Source organism: Protobothrops mucrosquamatus, unplaced genomic scaffold (genome assembly GCF_001527695.2).
Source record: "Protobothrops mucrosquamatus isolate PMUCROS unplaced genomic scaffold, P.Mucros_1.0 scaffold_270, whole genome shotgun sequence".
NCBI classification, from domain to species: domain Eukaryota; kingdom Metazoa; phylum Chordata; class Lepidosauria; order Squamata; family Viperidae; genus Protobothrops; species Protobothrops mucrosquamatus.
The window spans coordinates 693,260-721,129 of NW_015386346.1; the positions used below are offsets into that span (position 1 = coordinate 693,260).

A 27,870-nucleotide genomic window follows, 5' to 3' on the forward strand; every position below is an offset into this window, starting at 1 on the left:
GCCCAATTATAGAAGATCCTATGGGAAATGGCTTATGCAGATCCCTTCCAGTCAGGATTCAGGCTCCGGCAAGGAAAAGAAATGACACTTCTTTTTGGAAATGAGCTATTTTAGAAATCTGGATGGGTAGAGTGCACTTTTCTTGGCTCTTTTGGATCTTTCAATGGCATTCAACAATATAAACCAGGGGTCTTCAACCTTGGCCACTTTAAGACTTGCAGACTTCAACTCCCAGAATTCCTCAGCCAGCTTTGCTGGGTGAGGAATTCTGGGAGTTGAAGTCCGCAAGTCTTAAAGTGGCCAAGGTTGAAGACCCCTGATATAAACCATGGTACTCTTTTGGACTGCTTGCAAGGGCTAGAAGTTGGGAGCATCAGGTTACCATGGTTCGCTCCTATCTAAGCAAATGGTTTTAGTTGACTGGGGTAGCATTCAAGCCCTTGGTTGCCCTAATGTGTCGTGCTACTGAGTTTTGTGCTTTCCTTGTATTATTTAACATTTATATGAAAACCTGGGAGAGGCATCCATTGCTTTAGGTGGGGTGTCACCACCCCACCTAAGCAGTTATATGTCACCCTACAGATGCCATGCCCCGGAGGGAGCAAGGCATACTCAGATTGAGCATTAGCTAATGGAGTTGTTTTATGTGAATAAATATCTAGACAGTCCAGAAACTGGTCCTAAGATTTACTTTTAATAAGGTTTTTCTCCCTCCCAAAGAGATAGTTTGTAATTAGGGATCCTTCTGTACTTGTGGCTCTTGTTCAAACAAAAGGCAGAAGCCATGGTCATAGGTGGCTTTGCCTCGCTTTGCCTAGTTATGATCCTACCTGGATCAAGATGCCCTTACAATGGAACCATGCCCCCAGATCACCACTTGCACTCTAGGTGGGATTGCCTTTAGAGTTGGTTCAGAAGCTGCAGCCGGTACAGAATGAGGTGGCCAGATTGGTGTCAGGACAGCCCAATGCTGCACAATAATACTGCATTGACTGTTATTAGGTTTTTAAGTCCAATAAGAGTGTTAATTATCCAAGGTGGTGTGTTTGTTTGATAATATGGATGTTATTAGCTATGATAATTAATTGGATGAAATTAGAATTTTGTCTAATAAGGTTGATATTACTCTGTTAGCTTAAAGCAATTGATTGATGGATGGATTAGATATGCATAGGATAGATCAATATTTTATTTTAATTTCCTCTATAATCACCTTCTTCTTTATTTATTCTGAATACTATTTTAATTCCTTAATCTTATATAGACCTTCCCTATGGACTTGACTATTACACAAATAAATTTCAATTTAAACTAATACCATAACATTAAAGTATTTCGAGATTTTGTCCAAATCCTAATTATCTTTAAATTCAATCAAATGGACTATTTTAAATATATGAAGCTATTTGAGGGAAATAGAGAGGGAATATTTGATGTATTGATTGAGTTATTTATATATGTTTTATTTTTGGATTTTTGATTACCCCAGCACCATGGTGTGTCTCAAGCACTTTGTCTTAAGAATTAAAAAACCAATAAAATTTGTTTCAAAAAAAAAGAGTGTTAATTATCACCTATAAATCTCTACATGGTGTAGCATCAAGACATATTAGACATTGTCTTATCAGAATTGTTTCTAAACATCCTGTCCAAATATCAAGGAAGGATCCATTAAAAGTACTCTTACTCTTGTAAAGTGTAGGAATACAGGTGAGACAACAGCTTTCTCTGTGATCACCCCCATCGTTTGGATCATATTCTGTGTGGAGGTATACCTGGCATTTTTCTTTTCTTTTTTTTTAATTCCACAAGGCACTTAAGACCATTTCATTCCATTGTGGCTCTAGTTCTGATTGAACCTGGGCAACCATTTTTTGTGTGCTTTTTTCACTCCTTGTTATAACTAACCAGACATGTGGGAGCTACCACCCTAAAGAAGGGCCTAAACTGCTGCCATTTTTGCTAATTTGTACTGGGTGACATAACCACTTTAGAAGAAACTGTATTTAAGAGAACTGTATTCTGCAGCTAAGTAAATAACAGCTCTATTTTACTTGGATCCCCACATATTTGCAAGAACCGATCAGCACATCCTGTTCTCATATATATAAAACTTATTAGTACTACAAGTCCCAGTCCAAGAATTTCTAGATTAGCATTCCCACCTTTTCTTCGGTTGCTTCTAATAATTAGAATAGTATATTTTCTGTTTTCTTGGAGCTAGGCAAGGTGTAACTTCCTGATATAGTTCCTGGCAATTAGCACATATGTCATTCCTTAAAACAGTGTTTCTCAACCTTGACAATTTTAAGGCATGTAGACTTCAACTCCCAGAATTCCACAGCCAGCAATGCTGGCTGTGGAATTCTGGGAGTTGAAGTCCACATGCCTTAAAATTGTCAAGGTTGAGAAACACTGTTTTAAAAGCACCTTCTTTAGCAGCGTCCATCTTTTACCTTGCTTGCAGTCCTTGCCTCCAAAACCCAGGGGGCATTCACAGCTGAAAGTATTCCACTGGTTGACGCAAGTTCCACCATTATGACATGTGTTGCTATCACAAAAATTCTTCTTAGCAGAGCAGCCTGAAAAGAGAATGTAAGAATGCACTGGGAAGGACAGTAATAGAAAATTCTCCCGGGATTAGGAAAATGTTTGCTGAATTTGCTACCGAGTAATGAGGAGCTAAGTCATGAATGAAAGTCATCCCTATGGATATGTTATACTGCAGACAATGGCTAGGGCCTGCTCAGGTGTTCTCAATAGGTAGTTTGCCAATTTCCATCCACAGAAACCCCACTATTTGAGCAAACTTTCAATTTCCTCCTGAATTCATCATACCAGGCAAAGTTCCATTATTTGCAATGAAGTCAGCCAGGTCTACATCTTGATTATCAATCAGGAAGTCTCTCATGCAACCTATAAAATGCCGATTCCGTACTGGGAAACTCTCAGGAAGGTCAGGAATGCCACCCAGTAACAAGGGACCTGTCAAATCCAAGGATCTGTAAAGTCAAATTAGAGTTATTCAAGAGAAAAACATGATCAAGGAAAAAAAAATCTGCCTGAGAAAGTTGTTCTAACCTAAACAGGTATTAAGCTGGCATCAATCACACATTATATTAAAAGAGTAGACGGGTGACCTCAGAGTCACTATGGATCCAATGTATAGTAGAGGTTTATAGTTGAAGTTTGAGATTTTAGCAAATCACTATATCCCTGTATGTAAAAATACAGGAGCAGACGATAGCGGGGAAGACTAAGGAATATATCATCACCATCTCAAATGTCCTGCCCTGAATATAGTCTTCACTTCTCAGAATTTTCAGCAATAGCCAAAGTGACTGGGATATTTGGGAGTTGAAGTCTGTTCATTCATCCAAAAGGCACTCCGGTTAAGGGAGGCTAGCAGAATAGCGGAGTAGTGAAAAAAAGTAGTTTGGAACATATAGTATTAGTTCTCGTGACTGTTACAGGCTTATGTACTGTATATGCATCCATGCAATGTGTCAAAATACCAGCTTCCTATCTCCGTGAATACCAGCACATTAAAGTGGATGACCAATAAAATCTATAGTACTTTACTTTCATATAGGGTGAAGTTGAGCCAGGGAAATTAACAAAGTTAATTGTAGCCCCACGGCTTATCTTTCTGACAGCCATTTCCCCGCTGAATAACTCCTGTAAAGTCAGTCTGCTTTCACCCATCACTATTCCATACTTATTATATTACAAGCTCATCAGATGAACTTAATAGTGCTTGTAAAAAATCTCACTTCTTTGTGCCTGATTGTGTCCCTTGAGCTGAACAGGAATAATTTCCTAGAATAGAGCCAAATTTCAAGGCCACTGAAGTGTCACAGTCGTCTACGGTCACCACAGCTACTTTCTCATCTGAAGGCCCCTGTGGAATTCCAGACGTCCCCACGATAGGCTGTAAAAAGAAAGCAGAATTCTGTTATAAAACTTCAGGGAAGCCAATTAATAATTATGACAGAAACTTTTGATGGGTAAGTGCAGAATATTGCACCTACTGAACAATGCAAATGCTCTCATACAGCTGCTTCCAAATTAGGATGAATCTAGTAAAAAGGCCCATTTCTAACTTGCACTTTGCATACTCTCTACGCACCCCTCTACAGCTGACTCCAGATGCATTATCCCCATGATAAATTGGCTTCTTTCAAAGCTTTTTTGATTCCACATTTATTTGTCTGAACCTGGAGCAAAGTTAGCCTTTTTTCCTGCAAAATGATAGGGCCTGTGAACAATTTGGTTTTCTACTGACTTTGCTCTTCTTTCACAACACCTGTCAGCTCCTGGCCATAATTAAATATTTCTCAGCATCCATTTCCTTAACTATCCTAAGAAAGGAATTTAAACAACCCTATCAGGCAGCTCAATCTAAATCCTTCTGTTCACTTCCTAGTCAATGTCACTATATGTGAAAAAGAAAGCTTCCTCTGTTTCTATAATTTCTCAGGGAGCACTCTTAACACTTGTAGTCAGTTTCACAATCACTGCAAAAAATTTCCTGGCTAGGTTTTCTGTTTAAATAAACAACTTGCATGGAATTCAAATGAGCCATTACTCTCTCTCCTATCAAACACATGAAAACCCTCAAACATACCTGTAGAAGGTGTAAACCACAAATCACAACTAGGGTTGGCTCTATTATGATAAATATCAAATTGCAAAGATACTACTACCATGCCACCAGTTATGTGTATAATGAAGAGTCTATTTCCCCAGAGTAGCTGGAAGACGCTGTCCAATAAAATGCAATTACAGAAATAGGCAATGCACCACTGAGTGGATTGCACAGGCTAATTCAAGGGGGAGAAGAGGGAGAAATGGAAAATTTAAGGGAAAAACACAATGTACCATAAAAGACCACTCTGTTTTGTATATATCAACTTTCTAGCAGCCTATCTAATACAGGGTTTTAAATTGTAGCAGAAGAAACTGTGTTCTCACAGCAGGCCAATTTCTTTCCCTCCAAAACAGTTAAACGTTTATTGCAAATGGTCAAATGCACCTACAACGTGTACTGAAAAAGGAAAAGTGGGGTGCTAGCACCTTCTTTCCACTTTCTTTCCATGTGTTGTACAAAGATGAGATTTTTATTCTACCAAGGGACAGGGTGCTATTTGATCTCAGTTTTCATACTGGAGGCAGAACTGAATGCCTCATGGTGTTCCTGTTTTCTGCATTTCCAGGCCAGAAGAAGTGAATGAACATGGTTGTGGTTGGCTTCAAACTGGATTGTCAGGGATTAAGGGGTGGAAACAGATTGAAATTTATGTGAAAGAGTCCTTCGTATACCTCAGACATACTTGCAGATTCAGTTAGATGGCACAGTTGTGCTTTACAGGGGAAAAAATGTGCAGCATTCCTCTGCTAACTGTGATGCTTGAAATCATGGAAAAACAGCTATGTTGGCAGCTTAACATCAATAGCCAAATACTTTCAGAGCATTCGCTAGAGTTTTGATACTTAGAACTCAACAAGGTGGTAAATGGGTGGAATTTTCCCCTGTTGTTTCACCACAGGTATTTATTTATGAAGCAGTGATTCTAATATGCACTAGCAACGATAAAGGCAGAACCAGGAGTTGAAACTTATTCTGATAAATGAATTTATGAACCAAGATGAATGCATTCTATATGTTTGCCTGGGGAGAATTTAATGATCTAATCTTTAGAAATAGATCCGGCAGACTAATATGATGTCTTATCCTGAGCTATCAGCATGTACTGTCTTACCTAGTTCCATCTATCTATCAGAATCAGTAAATCCTAAGCCTTCTCTCTCTCTCTCTCTCTTCTCTTTTCTTCTCTTCTCTTTTCTCTCTTTCTCTTCCTCTTCCCTCTCCCCTTCTCTCTTTTCATGATGATGCCCTAACCATCTGGAGATGCCTGGAACTCAAACGTATTACTTATATAAGTAAAGCATCAAGCAGACATCACACACATACACACACAAAAAGATTTTGCAGATTATAGGGGTACGATGGAATTTTTTTTATCTTAATTATTAGTAATAATCTTAGTATTTTTCTGGATCAGTTTGGTGCCAACATATATTGTCCCTTGCTATTCACGAGCAGTTTATTGCTAATGTATGTTGGATAATTGAGAAAACCAAAGAATGCCAAGAAAGAAGTTATGCACATGGTCCTCACTTAATGACCACTCGTTCAGCAACTGTTTGGACTTATGATGATGCTGAATTAGTGGTAGTTATACTCAGTCCTCAAAGTTCCAGCTATCGCAATGTCCCTGAGGAAGCATGAATGCAGTTTAGGCATTCAGTGGCTGCCTTACAGTTATGACATTTCAGCATCCCAGAGTCATGTGCCACCTTTCCTGTTGCCATTTGTGTCCTTCACTGTTGGATTCTGAAAGCAGAGTCAATGGGGATGCTGGCAGGAAGTTGCAAATGGTGACCACATCACATCCTATCCAACGACAAGTCAGGATTCACTTAACAACATCAACCAGAAGTACCGGAATTGCTGTCCCTAAACAGTACGGCTATGTGACACCGCTGTTTTATAACTGCATCACTTATTAATGAAAAATCCAGTCCCAACTGTTGTTGTTAACTGAGAACTATCTGTATGTGCTTCATTGACTGTAGGCCTTTGTGTTGATCACGTCAAGTTGTGGAACATGCTTACAAAAATGGGAATCCCAGAACACCTCATTTCCTCTTGAGAAACTTGTATATAGGTCAAGAAATCACAGTATGAACAGAACATGGCAAAACACACTGGCTCTAGGTTGTCAAATGAGTATGACAAGGCTGTATACTCTCCCTCAATTATTTAATCTATATGTTGAATATAAATTAAGGAAGGCTGGATTGGAAGAAGTTTAGCTTGGTTCTAAAATTAAAGAGAAAAACATCAACAACCTGCATTGTGCTAATTACTCTACTCTAATAAAGTAAAGGAACAAGTCAAGAAATACGCTACAGATTAGCATTTGGTAGAACAGCAATGAAGGTCTTGTAAAAGATATTCAGATGTTGTGATGTTAGTCCAAAGTTCTCACTTGAGGTACAAATGGCTACGCTCCAAAACGTGATGTGAAGATATAGCTTTCTGAAGTAAGATCTAATGCTGGGGAAAGTAAAAGGGAAGAGAAGAGGATGATCAGCAATAAATGGATGGACTCAGTTACAGCAACAATGGCTGCATCATTGGACCTGAAAGACTGGGTTAGAGACAGATCATTTTGGAGAAAATCTAACTATGTGTTCACTAAGAAATGACACCAACCTGAAGGCACATGGTCAATTCACAAGCAGTATCCTTTGTGAAATTGGATTTTTTTTCAGCTGCAGTGGGCAGAGATGTTGATTTTGTAAGATCTATATATTGTTTGCCGGTAATCAGTAATCAAAGACATGGATAGGTACATGTCTGGGTGCAATGGAATATATTGCTAATGAAGACCATAAACAGCATGTTATTTACAAATACAAACCAAATTTCTAATAAAACTCTCAGAATGGCACAAATATCTGCTTAAAGTCAAACCTTTAATAATTATGTGTTCCAGAATGAGAAGAACCAGAGTTGAGTCAAGCGATTAGCAGCTGCCTGCCACAGCAGAAATTATTTATACTTTTCAATTTCATACGCTGTTCTGAAATTATTTTTATTTCTATTTCTAATTTATTTTAGGGCCTTGTTATGCAATTGCCTTTTTTGTTCATGGAAATTGCAGAAAGAGGAGGAGGGGAAACCAGATGATAACTTCCTTTAAGTAACCCCGTCGCCATATGTTTGCATTATTTTTCCATTTTTATCCTTACCAAAACCAAATTCAGAAACAAAGAACACATCCAACTGCTGTCTAATGTGAAGATAGGCTGTGCTAGATTTCAGCTTAGAAACATATCCAGTTACACTAAGAGCCCTCAAAGCAATTCATACCCATTGTTTTGCAAAATGCCTATTGAACTGTCAGACTACGTAGAACAACTTGAAGGTGTACATTTTGTCTTATTAAATAAAAATAAAATCTTGTTATTAAGCATTCTCCCCACTTATACTTTTCATTTTATACACTGCTGGAGGGACAGAATATCTCACAAAGAGACTCTTGACAAGGTGCCTGTTTAGGAAAATGTGAATAGATAAGCATCTACAAAATCAGGAAAGGAGTAATCATGACTTAACCAGAGATATCTGTTTTGGAAAACTGGGGAACAGATGAATGTGTCAGATTAAACATCTATTCATTTTTTCCCTTTCAGGAGAGAGTTACTAAAGCATATAGAAAAATTCAAATTAACACCATTTGCGGCCATCATTTCTAGGCTTGGAGATCACACTTTGTTTCTGCTGTTGATCTTTTTACTGCTGCTTTTGATCTTTTTTCCCCCTTCAGGTATAAAATGTTGATCCTGCTTAGGAGGATACATTTCAGATGGTAATTTAAATATCTCTTTAAAATACGGTACAAATTTTCCGGCTTCTTTTCATAAATGCATTAAAAAAAATAATCTCCACGAGGCATCCCTTTGCCTTTTAACTAATACAATGTGAGCTTTTCTTCTAGACTCTTGTCTCTTTCCCCTTTGTGTTCATCCACTCAGCTGGTCCATCCCGCACATTCCTTGTCCCTTGCATTGGGTCACCAGTGGCAGTGTTGTTGTGCGAAGGCCTGGACTACAGCAGATGAAGACCGATTCAAAGGCCTGGCTCAGGAAACAGGCCAGTTCCAGACAAAGGGAGCGAAGACAGCTACATTGGGGGGGGGTGTGTGCCCATAGCAGCAGGTCACAGCACAGCACAGCACCAAGGGACTGGCAGGCAGCCCAAATCTTCCCTCTGCCTTTGAGTCACTTCTTCTCTCCAAACATGCAAAAACAAAATGGGAGAACAGAGAGGGAAGAACTCTGCTTAAGGTTCAGAGCACAGCCCCCATACTTCAGCCGCAGGCAGATTCAAGCAAACTCCTCAGAGTTGGAGCTACGTCTAAATTTGCTTCAAGTACAATCTATGTGGTGACTTTTGCAAACAGCAGGCACATGGCAAAACAGAGACTTCAGTCTGAAAAATCTACAGAAGTGGGATTAGAAGAAGACTGCAACTGCCAATCCCCCTTTTGTGCAAGCAACAGAAGCTTTTGAGCTCCAGGTACACGTACCTGCTTTGGATAGCTGACACTCAGAGACAAGTTCCCCAATACAAAAGGCAACATATGCTTTCCCCTCTGTTTTGCCCAGAGGCAGTTCTTGTTTGACTGTCACAGGTTATTAAACATGAGGCTCTTACGTCTCTGGGATAAGATTACAGTATTTTGGAATTACTGTAGCCTTAAAGATTTGTGAGCCTGGAAAACCAAACTTCTCCATTCTGTCATTCAAACATTTTAATTGTATAGTGATGGGTCCTTAGCTAATCCACTGTGACAAATGACAAAGGAGCTCTTCTCTTTTTTTCTGCAAGTCATTATTCCCAACCTTGCCCACATCTGGAGGACATCAGACTGGTGAAAGTGCTTGATATTTGACCACAGAGAAAAAGAACTATGGAAAGTAAAAGCAATCAGAGGATTGCCTCATTCAGACTCCAGGAAACCCAATACAAAAGAAAACAGGAGTTATAGGTATGAACTTCAGTTTCATACAAACTTTTATTAGGTGGTAGAAATACCAGGTAAACCATGAAAACAAGCAGTGACTGCACCATAGCCTTTTAGAAGGAAGAAGCAACCGAGCAACCCTTAGTTGCTCCTATTGTTAAGGAACTAAGAATGCAGTTTAACACATGATAAATGCAAATGCGGGCATTTTAGAAAAACATAGTCACTGCCACAAATGAGTATCTAAACCAGGAATGGTCAACTATGGCACCTTTATGTTCTGTGGACTTCCTGGTCCAGGGATTCTGGGAATTGAAGTCCATAGGTCGTAAAGGTGCCATAGTTGCCTAACCCTGATTTAAATACTGCAGGTAGAGGAGGAAACATTTCTCAATATAGGGTTCCTGATGGCTCTATAGGAAGAAAGCTCCAATTATCATAAAAAAAACCCTTTCCTGCTCATACATATAGCAGCATCAAAATCACACATGCATGAGAGTAATCATCATTAGAATTCTAAGGGGGAATGGCATGTTGGGAGTTCCTTTTTAACCTACCAAAAAAATAGCCAACTGAAAATTGTTAGTGATGTTTATTTTCAGGAGAGTTCCAGTTTCAATGAATCCAAAATCTTCACATAAATATGTCCAAAGTACGATAATTTGAGTCTGGCCATCTATGCCTTTGAGTTAGAATTCTAGGTTTTGTTTAATTATTTTGTTTAATTATTATTGTTCATTTTCTTGGCTAGCCAGGGCATTCTCGTGAGTCTTCTCCAATACCAAAGTTAACAAGTATCACTGTTCTTTCTATCTTGCTTCTTCAAAGTCCATCTTTTGCTTCCATAGAACACTACAGGCCCTCTATGGGAAAACATTGCCTGCACAATTCTAGTATTTGTAAGTATACAAACATCATAGCATTTGAAAATATTTTTCAAGGCCTTCATGGCTACTCTGTCAAGTGTTAGTCTGCAGCAGACACGTCAAACTCGCGACATCATGTGACATCGTGCGACTTATTGGAACTTTTCCCCCATTGCTGGCAATGGGGTGGGTGCGGTTTCCTCATGGCACATCCGGCCCACAGGCCGGCAGTTTGACACCCCTGGTCTGCAGCATATTTCTTGAGTATTGGTTCCTTTGCTGTTGATAGCTGAACCCCAAAGGCAGAAACTAACCAATACCTTCATTGTCAGGTTGATTCATGCTGTCATGAATTTGTTCTTTATTTTTAATCTTAGTCCCATTTTTTTTTACCATGCACCTTCACTTTCATTATGAGAACTTGTTGATTCTTTGCTTCTTCACTTACCAGAGTAGCATCATCTGCACAGCATATAGGTTATTAATGTTTCTTACTCTACTTTTATAACCCTGCTCATCTTCTTCCAATCCACCTCTCCCCAATATATATTCTCCACATAAATCGAATAAGGAGAGAGTACATAGTATTGTCTCAGTCCTTTGCTAATTGGAGTCAGTGTGTTTTGCCACCTTCTGTCCATATTGTGGTTTTCTGATCTGTGTATAGATTTTACATGAATGCAACTATGTATTCAAGGATTCCATTTTTTCTAAACATATTCCAGAAATAACTAAAGCCAAAAACTATACTTGGGTATACTGTATCTTTCAGCTACAAGCCACAAAAAAACAATAGGGACTACTAGCCTATGAACAGCAATATGTTTTCTGCAGGTTTGCGAACAGGAGGACAGCACTTTAGCTGAGCTACAGGGAAGAACCCTTAATCTCCTTTTATTGTCCTAGTAGGATCATACTGTACTGTTTTTCTGCCTTCCATAATGTAGTCTTAGTATGACTTATGTCTCTGTCAGTTCATGGATATTCTGCATCTTAGCTTTAGAAGGGGTGATTTTGTTTTCTATCAAAGTTCGCAAATCCTTCAATTCTTTTCACTGGCTAGAGCAGGGGTGTCAAACTCAATTTCATTGAGGGCCACATCAGCATTGCGGTTGCCCTTGGGGGGCGGGGTGGGTGTGTCCAGAGTGGGTGCGGCCTACTGGGTGGGCGTGGATGGAGTGGGTGTGGCCTACTGGGTGGGCATGGCCAGCTCTACATCGTTCGCATCAAGGGTGCCTGTGGGGGCTTGGGCAGGAGTGGGACAGATCTGAGGGTCTCTGGCAGAAGGGGGTGGGACCGGGGCAAGCGCCAAGGCATGGTGCATTTCTTCATTCCTCACAAAGGGTGACACCTCCCCAGCATGCACCCAGGGGGCGGGGCCGATGCGGCAGGGGCTGGTTCCTCGCTGTTTCTAGACGGCCTTGTGGAGCTAAGACTGAATGCACTTCAGCATAGATGGCCACTGCAAAATTGTACATTGGCTCCTGGCCGGCCTGGGCCAGGGCCAGGGCCAAGGCAGCGGGGGCCATTCCCTCACTGTTTCCAGGATGGCTTCGCGGGCCACATGAAACCACTTCGCGGGCCACATCCGGGCCCCGGCCTTGTGTTTGACATGTCTAGGCTAGAGGAAAATAGGAGTGAATTTTTCTACAGCTCTACTGTTTTTTGTTCCCATAAGTGTATATATGCACCCAGAAACACACACAATCTGTCATTAAACTAAGTTAGATGTACCAATAAGCCTCAAGGCAACGCCTAGGAGGACATGGAGCAAATATACTGAGAGCTGTTCTTTGGATCCACTTACTGACACAGACAGTGGAGAAACTGAGAGCCAAGAAAGAAAACCAAGGTTAGCCACAGGTGTGCAATGAGCTATCCCCCTCTTTCATTATAGGAATAGTCGGTAGAAATAGCAAATTTTGCTCTAATTGGAAAGACTTCTGTTCAATACAAAGAAAGGGGAAAAAAAGAGCCTCGCTTCCTGTGTGTCCTAGCTTCCAAAGCTAGGATAAAGAGACAAGGCACCTTCAACAATTAAGCAAGCTCTCACATGTTTGGACAGAGATTCACAGTGGTTTTTAATAAGCTGTATTTATTGCTCTGAAAGAAACAGCAGGACTGCCTTATTACCACTTGACAGGCATGGCACTGAAACCCAGAGCTTGCTCACTTTATCAAGCACTACGAATACTGGAAGCTTAGCCACTGGTATTAATACTTAAAAGAGCACTTTTGTCAAATCTCTCCCCAATTTCTCCTCTGCTTGCAACAGTGTGCAGAAAAAAACAACACACCACAGTAACTACCAAAAGAACCCACAGTAAAAACTAACACATCTTGGTTTCCAGCCAGGATAAGCCAAGGATAATATATTTTTAGTTTGTGGGAGGAGGTCAGGAATAGAGTATCTCTCTATCTCCCACGTAATTTGCATGAAAGCATTTTTTAAAAAAGTAATATTCTGACAATCCCTTGTGTCATAACTCACAGGATGCCTTTGATTCTTACAATGTAAGGTAGGAGGGAGAGTCACAGAGTTATTTCTACAAAAGCTCCCGGAGCTTATGCAGGTTTGACTTGGTGTAATGAAATATTGCGATGCTTCAGCTCAAGTTATGGAACTCTAGGTCAATACAACATGCTAACTACAACAATCTATGAAAGCACCTTTGATTCCAGTTTTGCTTTTTATCTTGTAACTTGTCAGGCACCTATCTTTTTAAAACAAGGGTGAAAATTTGGGAGGGGGGAGGAAGAAATTGTTCTATGGCACTAGCTGGAGGCACTGGTAGCAAGCACCCTCCCACATTAGTTAGCAAGAGCTGTCTGCTGGCACACAAGCACTGTGCCTGGGTGAAGTACCCACAGGCAATCCAACTCATCAGTGCTGACACCTGTACAGTATTCAGAAACATTCCCAGGAATGGGAGGAACAACTCCCATCCCAAATAAAGTGCTTTCAAATTAGAGCACGGAGCCAAGCCAGACTCCTTTAAAACTCTTAATTTGTCACAAAAATGTGGTTCTGTTTTACTGCTACTTTTGACATCTGCATTTGATGGGGAAATGAAATAAGCACCGGTCAAACAAGAACAAATGCAGCTCACAACAACAGATGGCTAATTGTGTAGTCTAACATGACATTTATCTAGCACGATGTCAATGCTAAATAAGTGTCAAGATAAGTGTAGTGATTATCTGATCATTTTTTTTGTGTGTGTAGCAGAAGTTCTTGCCTAACAGGTACTGTATTGATGCAATAGCATAAACATTAAGCAAATGAGAGGAATGCCTGTTAACTAGACTGGATCTTGGCATCAGAATTTTCATTCAAGCTCTGAAAGACTGGGGCCTTTCACAGTATCATTGTGAAACCATTTAGGAGTCTCAGTTCAACACGACATGTATAGCTGAATTAGTTTCTCTGTCCAAACCCTACAAAAGCATAATTATTAAAGCTGAACGTTTATTAAGTAAGTCAGTGTCATGAAAATCATTCAATAGGATGCTCTGGATCTGCTTTTTCACGATGCAACTGCTTAACATTATTTTTTTTAAATGGATTTTGCCCGTCTGACGTGAACATCCAGGAAGTGGATGCTTTAAATCCCAACTCCTTGAGAGGTGCAAGAGACTCGGACCTAGAGAACAACCGTACATGTCCCAACACAGTGGAACAACTTGCCCTTAGAGGTATCCCTGCCCTCTAGCTCTCAGCCTAGAGACGATATTCCAGGTGGTGCAAAAACTTGGGTTTAGAAATTTCAAAATTATAGTGTATATGCATAATTCATTGCCATTATTTCAAATTTTTGTAAGGGGTGCGAGAATATATCAGAAGCGTTCTAGGGGTGCGGTGTATTAAAAAGGTTGGGAACCGCTGGCAATGAAGGCCATTCTCTTAAGGGATTTTTAATTCTGAATTTTAATGATGAAACAGGCTGCCAGGTTTAGTACAACCTTATTTTGATTTGGTTTTATTGTGAAAGGTTTGTGGATGTTATGATATTTTATGGAGTTTGATACTGTATAACTCCTCAGAATTTGGGGATTATATAAATAATTGCAACAAGCAAGTACATAAGGCTGCTTCAAAGCTATTCTTGTAGTTCTTTCAGCTTTTGCCAGGATAACCAGTGAGATGAAATGTCTGCTGCTTCCCTCCATTAGCGAACTCAGGAGAAATATCTTCTGGACATGTAAATGCACATTTATAATGCTTTGGGAGAGCCTTGAAGCAACCATGCTGAGCCTTTGAGTAGCCACGGCTCTTTTGTGGCTTCAATATGTAGTTCTACTTCAAATAATTTGCTCAGGGCTTTTCTAAACTGATTTTTCTTGACGCTTTCTCACATCAAGTGGGCTGGTCTATGATCAAGGTTTTTGTATCTTTCAACTGATCATCATATTCAAGCAGCGATTCCTGGATGAATTGGATCAGCATGATGACTTTTGGAAAAGTGAATGAAAAATGCACTGACCCTAGAAAAGCAATGGTAATTCCTGAGGACAACAAGGAGACAGCACACAGGAATCTGGCTCAAAAACAATAACTGTGAGAAGGACCTTGGAGTCCTAGTGGACGATGACTTAAATATAAGCCAGCAGTGTGCGGCAGCAGCCAAAAAAGCTAATACAATCCTTGGTTGTATAAACAGAGGCATAGAATCAAAATAGAATAGAATAGTATCACTTTATAGAGCCTTAGTAAGACTACACCTGGAATACTACATCCAGTTTTGGTTACCAGATTACAGAAAAAGATGTCAAGACTTTGGAAAAAGTGCAAAAAAGAGCAACTAAGATGATTAAAGGCCTGGAGACAGAAACATATGAAGAACGATTGCAGGAATTGGCGTATGGCTAGTCTAGAGAAAAGAAGGACTAGGGGTGACATGATAGCAGTATTTCAGTATTTGAGGGGTGCCACAAAGAAGAGGGGATCAACCTATTTTCCAAAGCACTAGAAGGCAAGACAAAAAAAACAATGGATGGAAACTTATCAAGGAGAGAATCAACCTGGAATTAAGGAGAAATTTCCTAGCAGTGAGAACAATTAACCAGTGGAACAGCTTGTCTTCAGAAGTTGTGGGTGCTTAAAAGACTGGACAGCCACCTGTCTGAAATGGTATAGGTTCTCCTACTTGAGCAGGAGGTTGGATTAGAAGACCTCCAAGGTCCCTTCCAGCTCTATTCTGATTGATTCTGATTGAACTATAGAGCACAGGAGGACTTCCCTATTGCTCCTTCCCCTCCCCCAGATTAGTATCACTCTCTCCATTCCACTCCCACCCACCAGCCATCAATGCCATTGTATTCCCTTGGGCAGCCTTTTCAGGCCCGTGCTTATTAACTGAAGCAGGCTGTGACAATTGCACCAGCTGTTCACCTCTTCTTGCCCTCTGTCAGCGTCCTCCTATTTAGCGATTGGCTTCTTGGACTCAATCATGCTGGGACCACCACAGCTCTCTCTCTCTCTCTCTCTCCACTCCCCCCCACCACCATGCTTCTGTGTTTAGAGCACTATGAATACTAATAGCTGGGGATACCCAACAGCTTACAGGAACCGAACATTTTGAGGCAGCCATCATGACAATGACTCCACAATCAAAAGCGTCTTTTACTTCTTGAATGTTTCATGGAAAGTACCCTCTTCTTCCCCTAGCAGCAAGATCTCCAACTACAGATAATGGCATGTTACCCGGGGGATACCAGTGGGAAAATTGGCATAAAATGAGCAGAGTGCTTCCGAGATCCCAAGAGGGTTGCTATGCTATTTCAACACTAGGCCTGGTGCAGTTCAGCACAAAATAATCTTACCTTGTTATAATAGTGCAGGTGGACAGTGTGCCACTGTCCATCGCTCACACCTCCTGGGATGAATGGGGCAACTGTGCTTGTGGTTTCTCCTGAAGGAAAGATGAAACACCGCTCAGGTTTTAAAAATAAAATCTGAGGAGAAAAAGAGTAATTTCCCCATCGTTTTACAAAGATTCTGAGAAGCAGTGAGGGCACCAGAGTTATAGCATGCTGAGCGAAGGAGGTAAAGAATATTGCTAAAGATTTAGAAAAATAAGGTACAGAAAGTAAAACCTAAGGTGGAGTGTTTATAAACCAAAATAAACTGACAGATATACTGGAGAGCAATCATACCTGCTGAGAAAGTAAGCTGAACTTGCTCTTGAACGATTTCCAATGCAACAAAATCATGCCGTTCATTGAAACGCCCGTTGTAGAGGAGAAGACCATCCCGTTCCTTAGTGGCAAACCTGCCCAAAAAGAAGAGAAAGTCGAGCTTCATTCCAAGCATCCCAATGCCCATTGCAAGATGTTCATAAGAACTCAGGTGATTTGTAGTATGTGAATTTTTGTCTGGCCAGAAATCTTGCAGCTTCTAATGCCTTATGAAATGAAAAGATGAAATGAAAAGAATTTAGAAAACCTCCCAGAATGGATTCCCACGCAAAGCAATATAAATTGTATCCTGAACTGTTATCACTGGATCCCATATACTTACAAACAATTTTCCTCTGAAAACATTCACACAAAGAGAGAGTTCATATACAACATTCATAAATACATACAATTTACCATGTACAAATTTTGGGGACATCCTGCCTCCGAACAGAGGAACTGTTGGTTGCTAAGTGCCATGGTTTACCTAAGGAAGCAAGCTAGATTTAACAAAGGCATTCCTTTGTGATTAGACATGTAGTTCCTTCATACAAAGGAGTGCCCAAAAGGCTGGCTCTGCTGTGAGTCATCCTGGAACTCCCCCCCCCCACTCCCCACCTCAAACCTCCATTCATTCACTTTGGTTGCATTGTGTGGCTGTATATAAATAAGGAATAAGAGTGAAGAAAGAGATGACGATCAACATGAAATAACAATTTCTCCAATGTCAGTGGGAAAAGTTCTGGAAGCGATCAGCCATTTGAAATGGTTAATGCTGTGCTGGGAATATTATGAGAATTTGATTACTACTCCCAAAATCAAGACTACAGAGTCACATGTTGTTACTGGGCACATAATGGCAAGGAGTATCAAGTTTCAGTCATAGTCCTTAAAGGAAATTCCGAGATAGCCCAGGATATTTAAAGTCTTGAGGAAGAGGCCAGAAAGCACGGCATCCAGGTCAAGTTCAAGAAATGGGACAAGAAGAGTAAGATTTTTGTTAAAGTCAAGCAAGAAACCGGGGTAACAGAAATAGGGATTAGTGGGCAAATTGATCCAATAATATCCAGAAAATGATATAGTTGTTTTGGAAGAAAATTACGCCCTCATAACTTGGGGGAAAGTGCTCAGTATAAATTAAAAGGTTTTGCTAGCTACTGATTAAAGCTTTGGTCAAAAAAATCTAGAAACTGGGTTTTGCTTCATATATCACACCTTAACATGTAGCCTCATACCTTCATCTATTCCTTATTTCATTAGATGGCTAGGAGGAGAAAATACACTGATGGTTTGCTTCAGGAAATACAATGGGATGTTCAGTTGATTTACAGTACACTACTGCTTCTGGGTGATCTATAGTGAAACTTCCACTTTGTTAATGTAGCGGTCAGTTGTGTGTGCTAATGACCACATCAGCAAACACAAAATTCCAAAATATATATTTAGACAAAAGATTCAGATACTCATTAACTTCCATGTAATTATGAAATCAACCTCTACCAATCTATTTCAACTTCAAACTTGCTAGGATGCCATTTTTAGGTGCCTCTTTATTGCGTTACTAGTGGTGGAAGATTTTTAATTATTTTTTTTTGCAAAAGATTCTCCTTTCCAAATTCATGATCATGTCTGCTTTAATGTAACGGCTGGGTCTCCAGAGCAAATTCAGCTGATCATCAGGCACTCAAAGGTTGCTTACTATGATTCAGTCTAAAGAAATGGAAATAAATCTTCAGAAAACCACTATAGTTAGGATGATCTTTTCTTTAATTAACTGCACACTGACATATTAATTGTCTATAGTCAGAATACTGGGTGTCTTTTTTTTTTTATTTCTACAATCTTCTGGTAGAACAAAGAACACCCATTTACTAGTTTTAATCCTTATAGCTTCCTGGCACCAGATCAAAAATGTAATCTGGTAGAAAAAGGTCCCAACAAATAAGCTTAGAGGTGTCAAATTATTCCATCTTCTCTCTTCTGATAAATATAATGAGAATTATATCATTGATTATTTCATGTAGGCTTTCATCAGAGTATGTTGCTTACTGCTACTCATTCCTAGAATGTACCATTTCTAATTGCAAATGGGAAAATAACACATGAATGCTTCTCAATATAACAACCGGAATTACTTATGTATAAGTTGGGCAGCTATATAAATTTGTTTAATAAAATAAATAAATATAAAACTTATAAAAATGAAAAGTATTCTCTTAATTTGTTATGATGGAGGCTAGTCTTCTCCTGATGTGCTATTATTCTCATTCTCACCTTCTGTATTTATTGGCAACTGTATATAGGCTGATTTATCAAAAAAATACTAAAACGGCATCCATACAAGTCAGTTAATATGTTTCACATTTTAGCTGTCAGTGATACTTGTAGACTATTTCTGAGCATGGAAGCCTTTAAAGGCTCCCAATGATTTAAAAAGCATAGATGTTAAGTAATAATGAATTTTTAAAATAAGCAGCAGCTCAGAAAAGTTAGAAAACACAAACTATACAAATTATGGGTCTTCGTTAATTTCTACCACTTTGAATTCTACTGTACCTACTTTACACATTTCATGATCGGTACTCATACATTGAAAAAGATACACAATGTTCTCTGTATAAAACTACACATCCACACCTTCATTTAAGATATTAGCTCTTTACTACTGGTTCTGAATGTTTCATTTGCCCTGCACAACCTTGTGAAGTAGGAAAGGTGCGCCTACTAATGAAATTTAGAACCCCACTCCTAAATTGCCATTCAGAAAATTGAAGGTGGTCAATTAATATCTTGACAGGCATAGGGAACCGAGAGTTGCTGCTGGTTAGCTAAAGCAACTTTTGTAAATATTTTAAAAAAACATATTATAATTGGACACAGCCAACTGCCAATTATCAATTCTGCATGGCTGCAAGTTTTTCTTTTATTATTGCTACTTCAAATACACACTTGTCTATTCTTTAACAACAACATGTTTATTCCCCAACATTCATACTTAGAGTCAAAGGAGCAGAAGCATATTCTGTTCTGATACCTGCAAATAAACTTGTGCTCTTAAGTAACTCACTGGAATATGTGAAATTACACCTGCTCAGCATATTCTATTTTATTAAGGTTGCTAAAGGGAATTTAGTTCTGATCTAACAAGTGAAGGATAGAAACATTTTAAAACATATATAAGGTTGGTAAAGGGGAAAAATGTGTACTTCATATCTGGTCAACTAATAGTAAAACCGTTTAAATTTTTAAAAAAAATCTAATTCCCTAGGTGAATTATTATACAGGTAGTTCTCAACTTACGACCACAACTGAGCCCAAAATTTCTGTTGTCAAGGAAGCCATTTGTTAAGTGAGTTTTACCCCGTTTATAAACTTTCCTGCCACAGTTGTTAGGTGAATGAATGCAGTTGTTAAGTTAGTACCAAGGTTAAATGAATCTGGCTTCCCTATTGACTTTGCTTGTCAGAAAGTCGCAAAAGGCGATCACATGACCTCAGGACACTGCAACTGTCATAAATATGAGTCAGTTGCCAAGCATTCTTAATTTTGATCACGTGACCATGGGGATGCATCAATGATAATAAGTGTGACAAACTGTGATGAGTCACTTTTTCAGTACCTTTCTAATTTTGAACGGTCACTAAACAAACTGTTGTAAATCGAGGACTATCTATAGGCAAGAATAGAAAGTTTCTCACATCAGGCATCAACTATTCTTGTTTTTGTCTCTTACCACGATCTATTTTGCAGCGGTATCTGAAATCAACGCAGAGCCCCACGCAAGAGGCTCTTCTAGATTACCAAGTGGCTGAATTATTGGAGCAACCCCTTCTGCAGCAGGTGGGAAATGATAACCCACAGAAACAGTGAATGGTGAGCCTGTCAGGGCTGAAAAATACAGTTCCCATCTGAGCAAAGCAGATCTTCCTTTCCCTTGTGACCACACACAGAATTGCTCTACTGGGTAGATTCATTTTAGACTGTCAGCACTTGGCAGTTTCCCCCCATTTCCCCCCCCACACACACACACATACACAGTCCCAGAGGAAAAAATGCGTGACAAATATACAGAGCAGAACTGGAGATCACTGACCCTTTACTGGGGACAAAAAGGCTTTGACTGGCTGGCTTCTTTGTGCTAGACTAACAAAAAGGATGGAATTGGAATAATTATGGGTGGTAAGGCCAGGAAATGGGGAAGGCTCCATGATCTCATCAGAGGAGCTCAAGCAAATAACATCCTTACAACAAATAAAGTACTTATATGCCCATTTACACTGAAAGGGCAAAATGAGAAGTGAGATACACAAATCCCAAAAATTTTGCTAGGCTTTGCTCTAGTAAAAGTTCCTTTCTAGCTTAACACTATTGCTAAAACAGAAAGAGGAAGACATTTGACTATTCAACAGGTAGCGCAATGCATCTGAAAACTGAACTTCAGATTCAAGAAACTAAACAGTCGATAAGGTCCAGATGCCTGTGATAGCCCTCAGCCTCCATATACATAAGCATACACAAATCTAGTATAGGCAGCAATTGTTGGAAGTGGGGAGATTAACCAGTTCTTCAAATATAATGTTACAGAGCTAAGCATTTGCAAATGGTAATGTGTCCAGATGGACCATCCCCTCTTAAATGTGTTTAAAATTGTAGTCTTAAAAGTTTTGATACAAACTTCTGCTTCATCTTCTGCATGTTTTTTTTCATGCTGAGATTTGAAAAGTTATGTCAGACAAATTAAAAAGACTTGAATGTGTACATACCGTATGTGTCAGGGGAATCTCCTTGATCTAGACCAGGGATAGGCAACCTTGGCTCTTTTATGTCTCGTGGACTTCAACTCCCAGAATTCCTGAGCCAGCCATGCTGGCTCAGGAATTCTGGGAGTTGAAGTCCACGAGTCATAAAAGAGCCAAGGTTGCCTACCCCTGATCTAGACTCTTACCCACAGCAGGAAATTATATAAGTAAGCACTGATACTGTTACACTTGTATAGGTCCATCTCTGAACAAATGAGAACTATGTATCACTTATACTTTTCTAATTATATTTTCTGTTTAAAATCTTTTTTCTCAGGGCTTCATATTCTGCCCATTTAAAAAAAAAACTTTGAGAATAAAATAGATTTTTAAAAAAAACAATGATAGTTACGAGGGTCACCCTGCTGGCTCATAGTCCAGAATGTCAGGAAAATTTAAGGAAGGACAAAATAATGTAAATATAAATGTAAGGCCATATTGGACTTCTCTTTTTCCTAAGCCAAGTACTTACGTGAGAACAATGGTGAAATGGAAGCGTTGACGCAGCCCCTTAAAAGTAAGGAAGGAGTGGCCTGGGAAACTGCGGGTACTCATCTGACAGTACGGCTTCTCATAGTCTCCAGAAAGGCAGTCACACTTGAAACCACCCACCAGCAGGTTGACACAGGTGCCACTGTTCTTGCAGACACCAGGGGTACAGCGGCCCAAGCGGGAATTCACTTCACAATTCTCTCCTGTAGCAGAAGCAAAGAATATCTATCAACCAACATACATATTCTCCACCTGCCTTCTCCATATTTCTCAAAATTAGTTAACATTCAAAGCTACTCCAAGCCCAGTTGAATTTCTTCCCACAAATGCATTTGAAGCAAAGCATTTGGATTCGGTGGTATAATTATATATACTACTAGTAGTATTTATACCATTTATAGGCTACATCACTCGTGACTCTGAGTGGATTACAAATTAAAAATACAAAATACAAAACACAAAAGGAAATCATGAGAGGCTCTCAAAACAACATACAGTATGACCACATCATCCAGCAGGGGCTCAACCTTCACTCTATCCACACCCTGAACATAATCAGAGTGGGAGACATCTGGATTTCTGAATGAGTATCATTCCAGAAGGCAGCCACATTTTCTGAGTCCCACATGACAATACTGCTTAATCAATAGAGGGATAGACAACAGAGGGATAGAATCAAGATCACATGAAGTATTAATACCACTTTACAATGCCTTGGTAAGGCCACACTTGGAATACTGCATCCAATTTTGGTCACCACGATGTAAAAAAGATGCTGAGACTCTAGAAAGAGTACAGAGAAGAGCAACAAAGATTATTAGGGGACTGGAGGCTAAAACATATAAAGAACAGTTGCTGGAATTGGGTATGTCTAGTTTAACGAAGAGAAGGACGAGGGGGGACATGATAGCAGTGTTCCAATATCTCAGGGGCTGCCACAAAGAAGAGGGTGTCAAGCTATTTTCCAAAGCGCCTGAAGGCAGGACAAGAAGCAACGGGTGGAAACTAACCAAAGAGAGAAGCAACCTAGAACTAAGGAGAAACTTTCTGACAGTTAGAACAATTAACCAGTGGAAAAACCTACCTCCAGAAGCAGTGAATGCTCCAACACTGGAGGTTTTTAAGAAGAGACTGGACAGCCATTTGTCCGAAATGGTATAGGGTTTCCTTCCTGAGCAGGGGGTTGGACTAGATGACCTACAAGGTCCCTTCCAACTTTATTATTATTATTATTATTATTATTATTATTATTATTATTATTATTATTATTATTATTATTATTATTATTATTATTATTATTATTATAGGACATGGAGCAGACCCACTCTCCCTGAATGCACTGGGTAACCAAAAACATCCACAGATAAGTGGTCCCTCAAAAAAAAAAGGCTTTGAATTACCCCCAGAAGCCAACTGGTAACCAGTACTGCTCAAAGAGTGATTATACAGAAATAATGAAGCATGCCCAACACTGTCCAAGTTATTGCAGTTTGAACCTCCAAATGCTCTTCAAGGACAGCCCCAAGTAGAGCACATTACAGTAATCTACTTGTAAGGTGACTAGTGTGTGAGTGACTGTCTGAAAGCCTTCAGGTTCAGGAAAAGTTGCCAGTGATGCATTGGGTACACCTGTGCAAAGATCCACTTGGCCATAGAGCAGAAGCTGTGAGTTCCAGTATAACCAAGTTGCACACCAGTCTTGAGTGGTGAAATGCAATCCCATCCAAGATCAATAATGAAAAATCCTCAGACCTAGATGACTCAAATATTTGCAGCTACTCAATCTTGTCAGAACTGAGCCTGCATCTGTTCCTCCTCATCCAGATATGCAGAGCCTCTAGACACTGGAACATGACTTCAATGGCATTGCTTAGTCAATCTGGAACAGAGATGTATTATTGGATGTCATCATTGTTATGATAATATGTGATCCATTATTATGATAATATGTTACCATCATCCAATGGTTTCATGTACATGTTAAACAGATGGGGGTAAGAGTGGTAGCCCATAAGTAAAAGGCTGTAGGCTTCATCTCTCATTCATGTTAACATCTGGAACCAGCCACAAAGAAAAAAGAGACCCCCCCCCCAAAAAAAAAACTTGCAGCCAGTGCAGAAGGCTATTGTGATTAAAATGATTAAAGACATGAAGGAGCACAAGGAAAGATGCAGTACTCTCATCCTGGTTCACCACAGGTCATCAAAAAGCACACCCAATATTGTCTCCATAATGTGATCCAGCCTGAAACTCAACTGAAATGGGTTCAGATAATCCATCTTCTCAAATATCCTCGGATGCTAAAGCCCAATCTCCTTTTCCACAACCTTTCCTAAAAAGGGATGGTTGGAGGCTGGATGGAAATTGTCTCAAATCTTATTGGGGACAACCCACGGCCTCCTTTAAGGCCGAGGGCACAACTTTCTTCCTCAAAAAAGCGGACGTCACCATATTGACTCAATAACTACCATCGTCCCACTTTCAAAGCCAAGGGGAAATATTTTATTTTCCCAAGACTCTTAAACTCTAGTTTTATGCTACTTTCAGCTGTTCTTTTCTATTGCCTGTTTTGATACTATTACAATTCTGATTGTTCATATTTGTGAGACTGCAGAAATTATTTTAATGTAATTTAAGGTTCTGACTGTTCTTTTTGATTGTTCTACATAAGCAGCAAGACTAAAAATGATGTCCAACTTCTTAAGATAATTTAACATAACTCTGAAAATTAGCAATGGAATATCAAATTTCCACTTGATTCTCAGTTACCAGTTTTAGGCAAATAGTGGTTGGGATTTCCCACCAATTAAGGCAGAAAATATTTGGCACAGATAAATAGTTAAATAATCAAAGTTATCATTTTAGCACTAGAACACAAGAGCAATCTCAAAAAAATCTCTGGTCATATCATATTAACCACTCGCATGTTGGTGCAAGCTGAATTAAAACTTGATTAGAAAACCTAGCCCCAACAAGTCTGATTCTCCAGAGTTTACTCTTCAATTTGCTTTAGTGAAAAATTTCATTAACCAAAAGATTTAATGTGGCAAATATCTTTGATATATTCTATCAATATGCATGCAGCTGCTTTTGTTAATAATGGAACCTGCTTAACAATGGGATGTCTTCAACAAAATTATGTTCGCTTCCAAAGCATGTGTTCTAAACAAGCAAATCTGTTCCCTATATTATTAGCAATCTGAAGGAGTGATTTCAGACAGATTTATGTGAATATTTTTATTACTTTAACTCTATCTGTTGTTCATTTCTCAGTTTCTAGATAATGTAGAAAAGCTGAATTTACCAGGACTAGTCTTTGATGGATACAAATAAACTAAGCTGATAATTTAATGTCACTTTTTCTCAAGAATTTGTATACTGAATGCTCTTGTATTGGAAACAAAGAAGACCCAAGTTCTGATTTTAAAACATTTGCATTCGTTTGTTATAAATTTCAAGTAACCAAAGCCGCGATTCATCTAAACTAAATAGTTGAAACCCAGACATGTTTTTGTCCCCACCAGCTTTTTGTTTTACACCCTTCCTTTCAACCTTGTTTTCAGATTTCCTTGTTTATTTTTCATTACCTTCAAAGGTTTCTTCTGAATCCTAACCAGATTGCCAACCTTAACTTCCCTCCTCTCTCTCGTTTCTGTTTTAATTACTGGGTTCAGACAACAACAGTTTCATTAAGATCCATTGAAAGCTAACTGGTTTAGCCACATGACCTATTTTACACAAACATTCCTCTATTTGAATGCTCCAGAATCCAGACTTTTAACTATCATTATTCCCAACAAAGGGAACCTAGAGTGCTATGGTCCATGGGGCTGAGAAGAATTGGACACGGCTTAGTGATTGAACATCAATGACAACAACATTCCCAACCAGTATAGTCAATATAGCTACATCTCCTCACATATCTTGAGCATATCAGGATCTGTCCCTAATCTGTTCTTTCAGGTTTTCCGATGATAACTGGGTCTATCCATCTTGCAACTGATCTTTCTTTCTTCTCTTTCCTGCCACCTTCTTACCTTGGAGCCTTTTCCTGGAATCTAGATCTTCATATAACATGTCTGAAGTAGGATAATTTGAGCCTAATCATTTGTTCTTCAATGCTTATCTCATAAAGCAATATAAAATTGCTATTTTGATCTCAGGGACATATTTGCACAGGATCCTGCAGAGTTATATACTTTAGATTGAACTTACACATTTATACTTGGCAGTAGTTGTGAGTGCTCCAACTTTGGAGATTTTAAAGAAGAGATTGGACCATTTGTCTGAAATGGTATAGGGTTTTCTGCTTGAGCAGGGGGTTGGTCTAGAAGACCTCCAAGGTCCCTTCCAACTCTATTATTCTGTTTTTGCAAACAAGTATGCAAAGGTCTGAAGTCTTAGTGCCACTTCAAGAGGGTTCCCAAAAGAATTGTGTTAACTTGCAATCCAAGAAAATCCTTATGAAGATTTTCAAGATGCTTTGTCCTAATATTGCAAACCAAACCAAATGCATGTATCCAATTCTCCTCCAACACCACAAAAGCTAAGATTGTAGGAGTTCAAAAGTTCAAATTTCAAGAGGAAAAGCAAGCCAATGTTTTTCTGTAAGTCCTAGCCAAATAATAATAGAATGTATTAGAGGAGACTTGATCCTAATCATCTGAGCAACATTATGGGCTCTACCCCAACAATCGGATAACGATTTTTATTTGTAAAAGTGTTATTTTAAATAATAATAATAATAATAAAAAATATAATTTTGGAAGTTGTAGTTTTTCTCATTGGAACAAATTCTAGATAAATGAGCTCCCTTCTATGTATCTGACCTTTCTTTTTCCACTTTCTCTTTTTAAAAATCCAGCTCCATAGTTGTGGCAAAACATGCTAAAAACCTTACATCAGGAAATTATTCACATGGATGTAAATCTCTACTCAAAGATTTAAGGCTACAAAGAAAAAAAACATCAACATGAACTCTGACCCATAACACCTAAATTGATGTGAATGCCGTGCTAATCATTATGAATAGCACGATTTTATGGCAGACAGAAAAGGCCCTGATTTATTACATATCAAAGCTCTGAAAGTTAAGAGACACATCCTACTTTTTGAAGAAGCTGTATACTTTAAAGTGGATGAAATAAAAACCGAATGTTCTACTCTATGTGAATGTATAAAGGTATGTTATGCTTTTAAAAATTGACCAGTTAGATCTCATAACACGACTACGGCTGTAGTTAAGACTAATAGGGCTGTGTAATGTTTCAGACATGATTTGGAAGAAGTGCTTTGGAATGTATGAAAGTGTTAATGTAGAATAATTGCCCGATTTATTAGAGCCATTGGAGGGAGACTTCCACAGCAGCCATTTGATCTTAGAAATAGTTGTGGGTGCTTTAATCGTTCTCAGAGAATTTGTTTACATTTCTGCACATTCTGAAACACTTTTTCTGAATCATTCTCAAATAACTGCATAATAGCAACAACACTTACACTTAATAATAGCAATAGCAATAGGACTTAGACCCGTCATAGTGCTTTTACAGCCCTTTCTAAACAGTTTACAGCAGGGATGTCAAATTCAATTTCATTGAGGGCCGCATCAGCATTGCGGTTGCCCTTGGGGGGGCCGGGTGGTTGTGGCCAGGGTGGGTGCGGCCTACTGGGTGGGCGTGGATGGACTGGGTGTGGCCTACTGGGTGGGCATGGCCAGCTCTACATCGTTCGCGTCAAGGGTGCCTGTGGGGGCTTGGGCAGGAGTGGGACAGATCTGAGAGTCTCTGGCAGAAGGAGGTGGGACCGGGGCAAGCGCCAAGGCATGGTGGATTTCTTCATTCCTCACAAAGGGTGACACCTCCCCAGCATGCACCCAGGGGGCGGGGCCGATGCAGCAGGGGCTGGTTCCTCGCTGTTTCTGGACGGCCTTGTGGAGCT

The 27,870-nt window shown here is 39.4% G+C and overlaps 1 protein-coding gene across 1 annotated transcript in view; it reads right to left on the reverse strand.

The window, feature by feature from the left end:
* The window catches only part of CELSR2 (cadherin EGF LAG seven-pass G-type receptor 2), a gene marked incomplete at its 5' end in the record, with an annotated part of 68,370 nt that overhangs the window by 30,352 nt on the left and 10,148 nt on the right, over positions 1-27,870 (reverse strand). The window contains 6 exons of the mRNA XM_029287250.1: positions 2,457-2,582; positions 2,839-3,002; positions 3,774-3,931; positions 16,289-16,377; positions 16,622-16,737; positions 21,914-22,136. Coding sequence (XP_029143083.1) covers positions 2,457-2,582; positions 2,839-3,002; positions 3,774-3,931; positions 16,289-16,377; positions 16,622-16,737; positions 21,914-22,136 — 876 coding nt within the window. The remainder of the gene's footprint in view (positions 1-2,456; positions 2,583-2,838; positions 3,003-3,773; positions 3,932-16,288; positions 16,378-16,621; positions 16,738-21,913; positions 22,137-27,870) is intronic.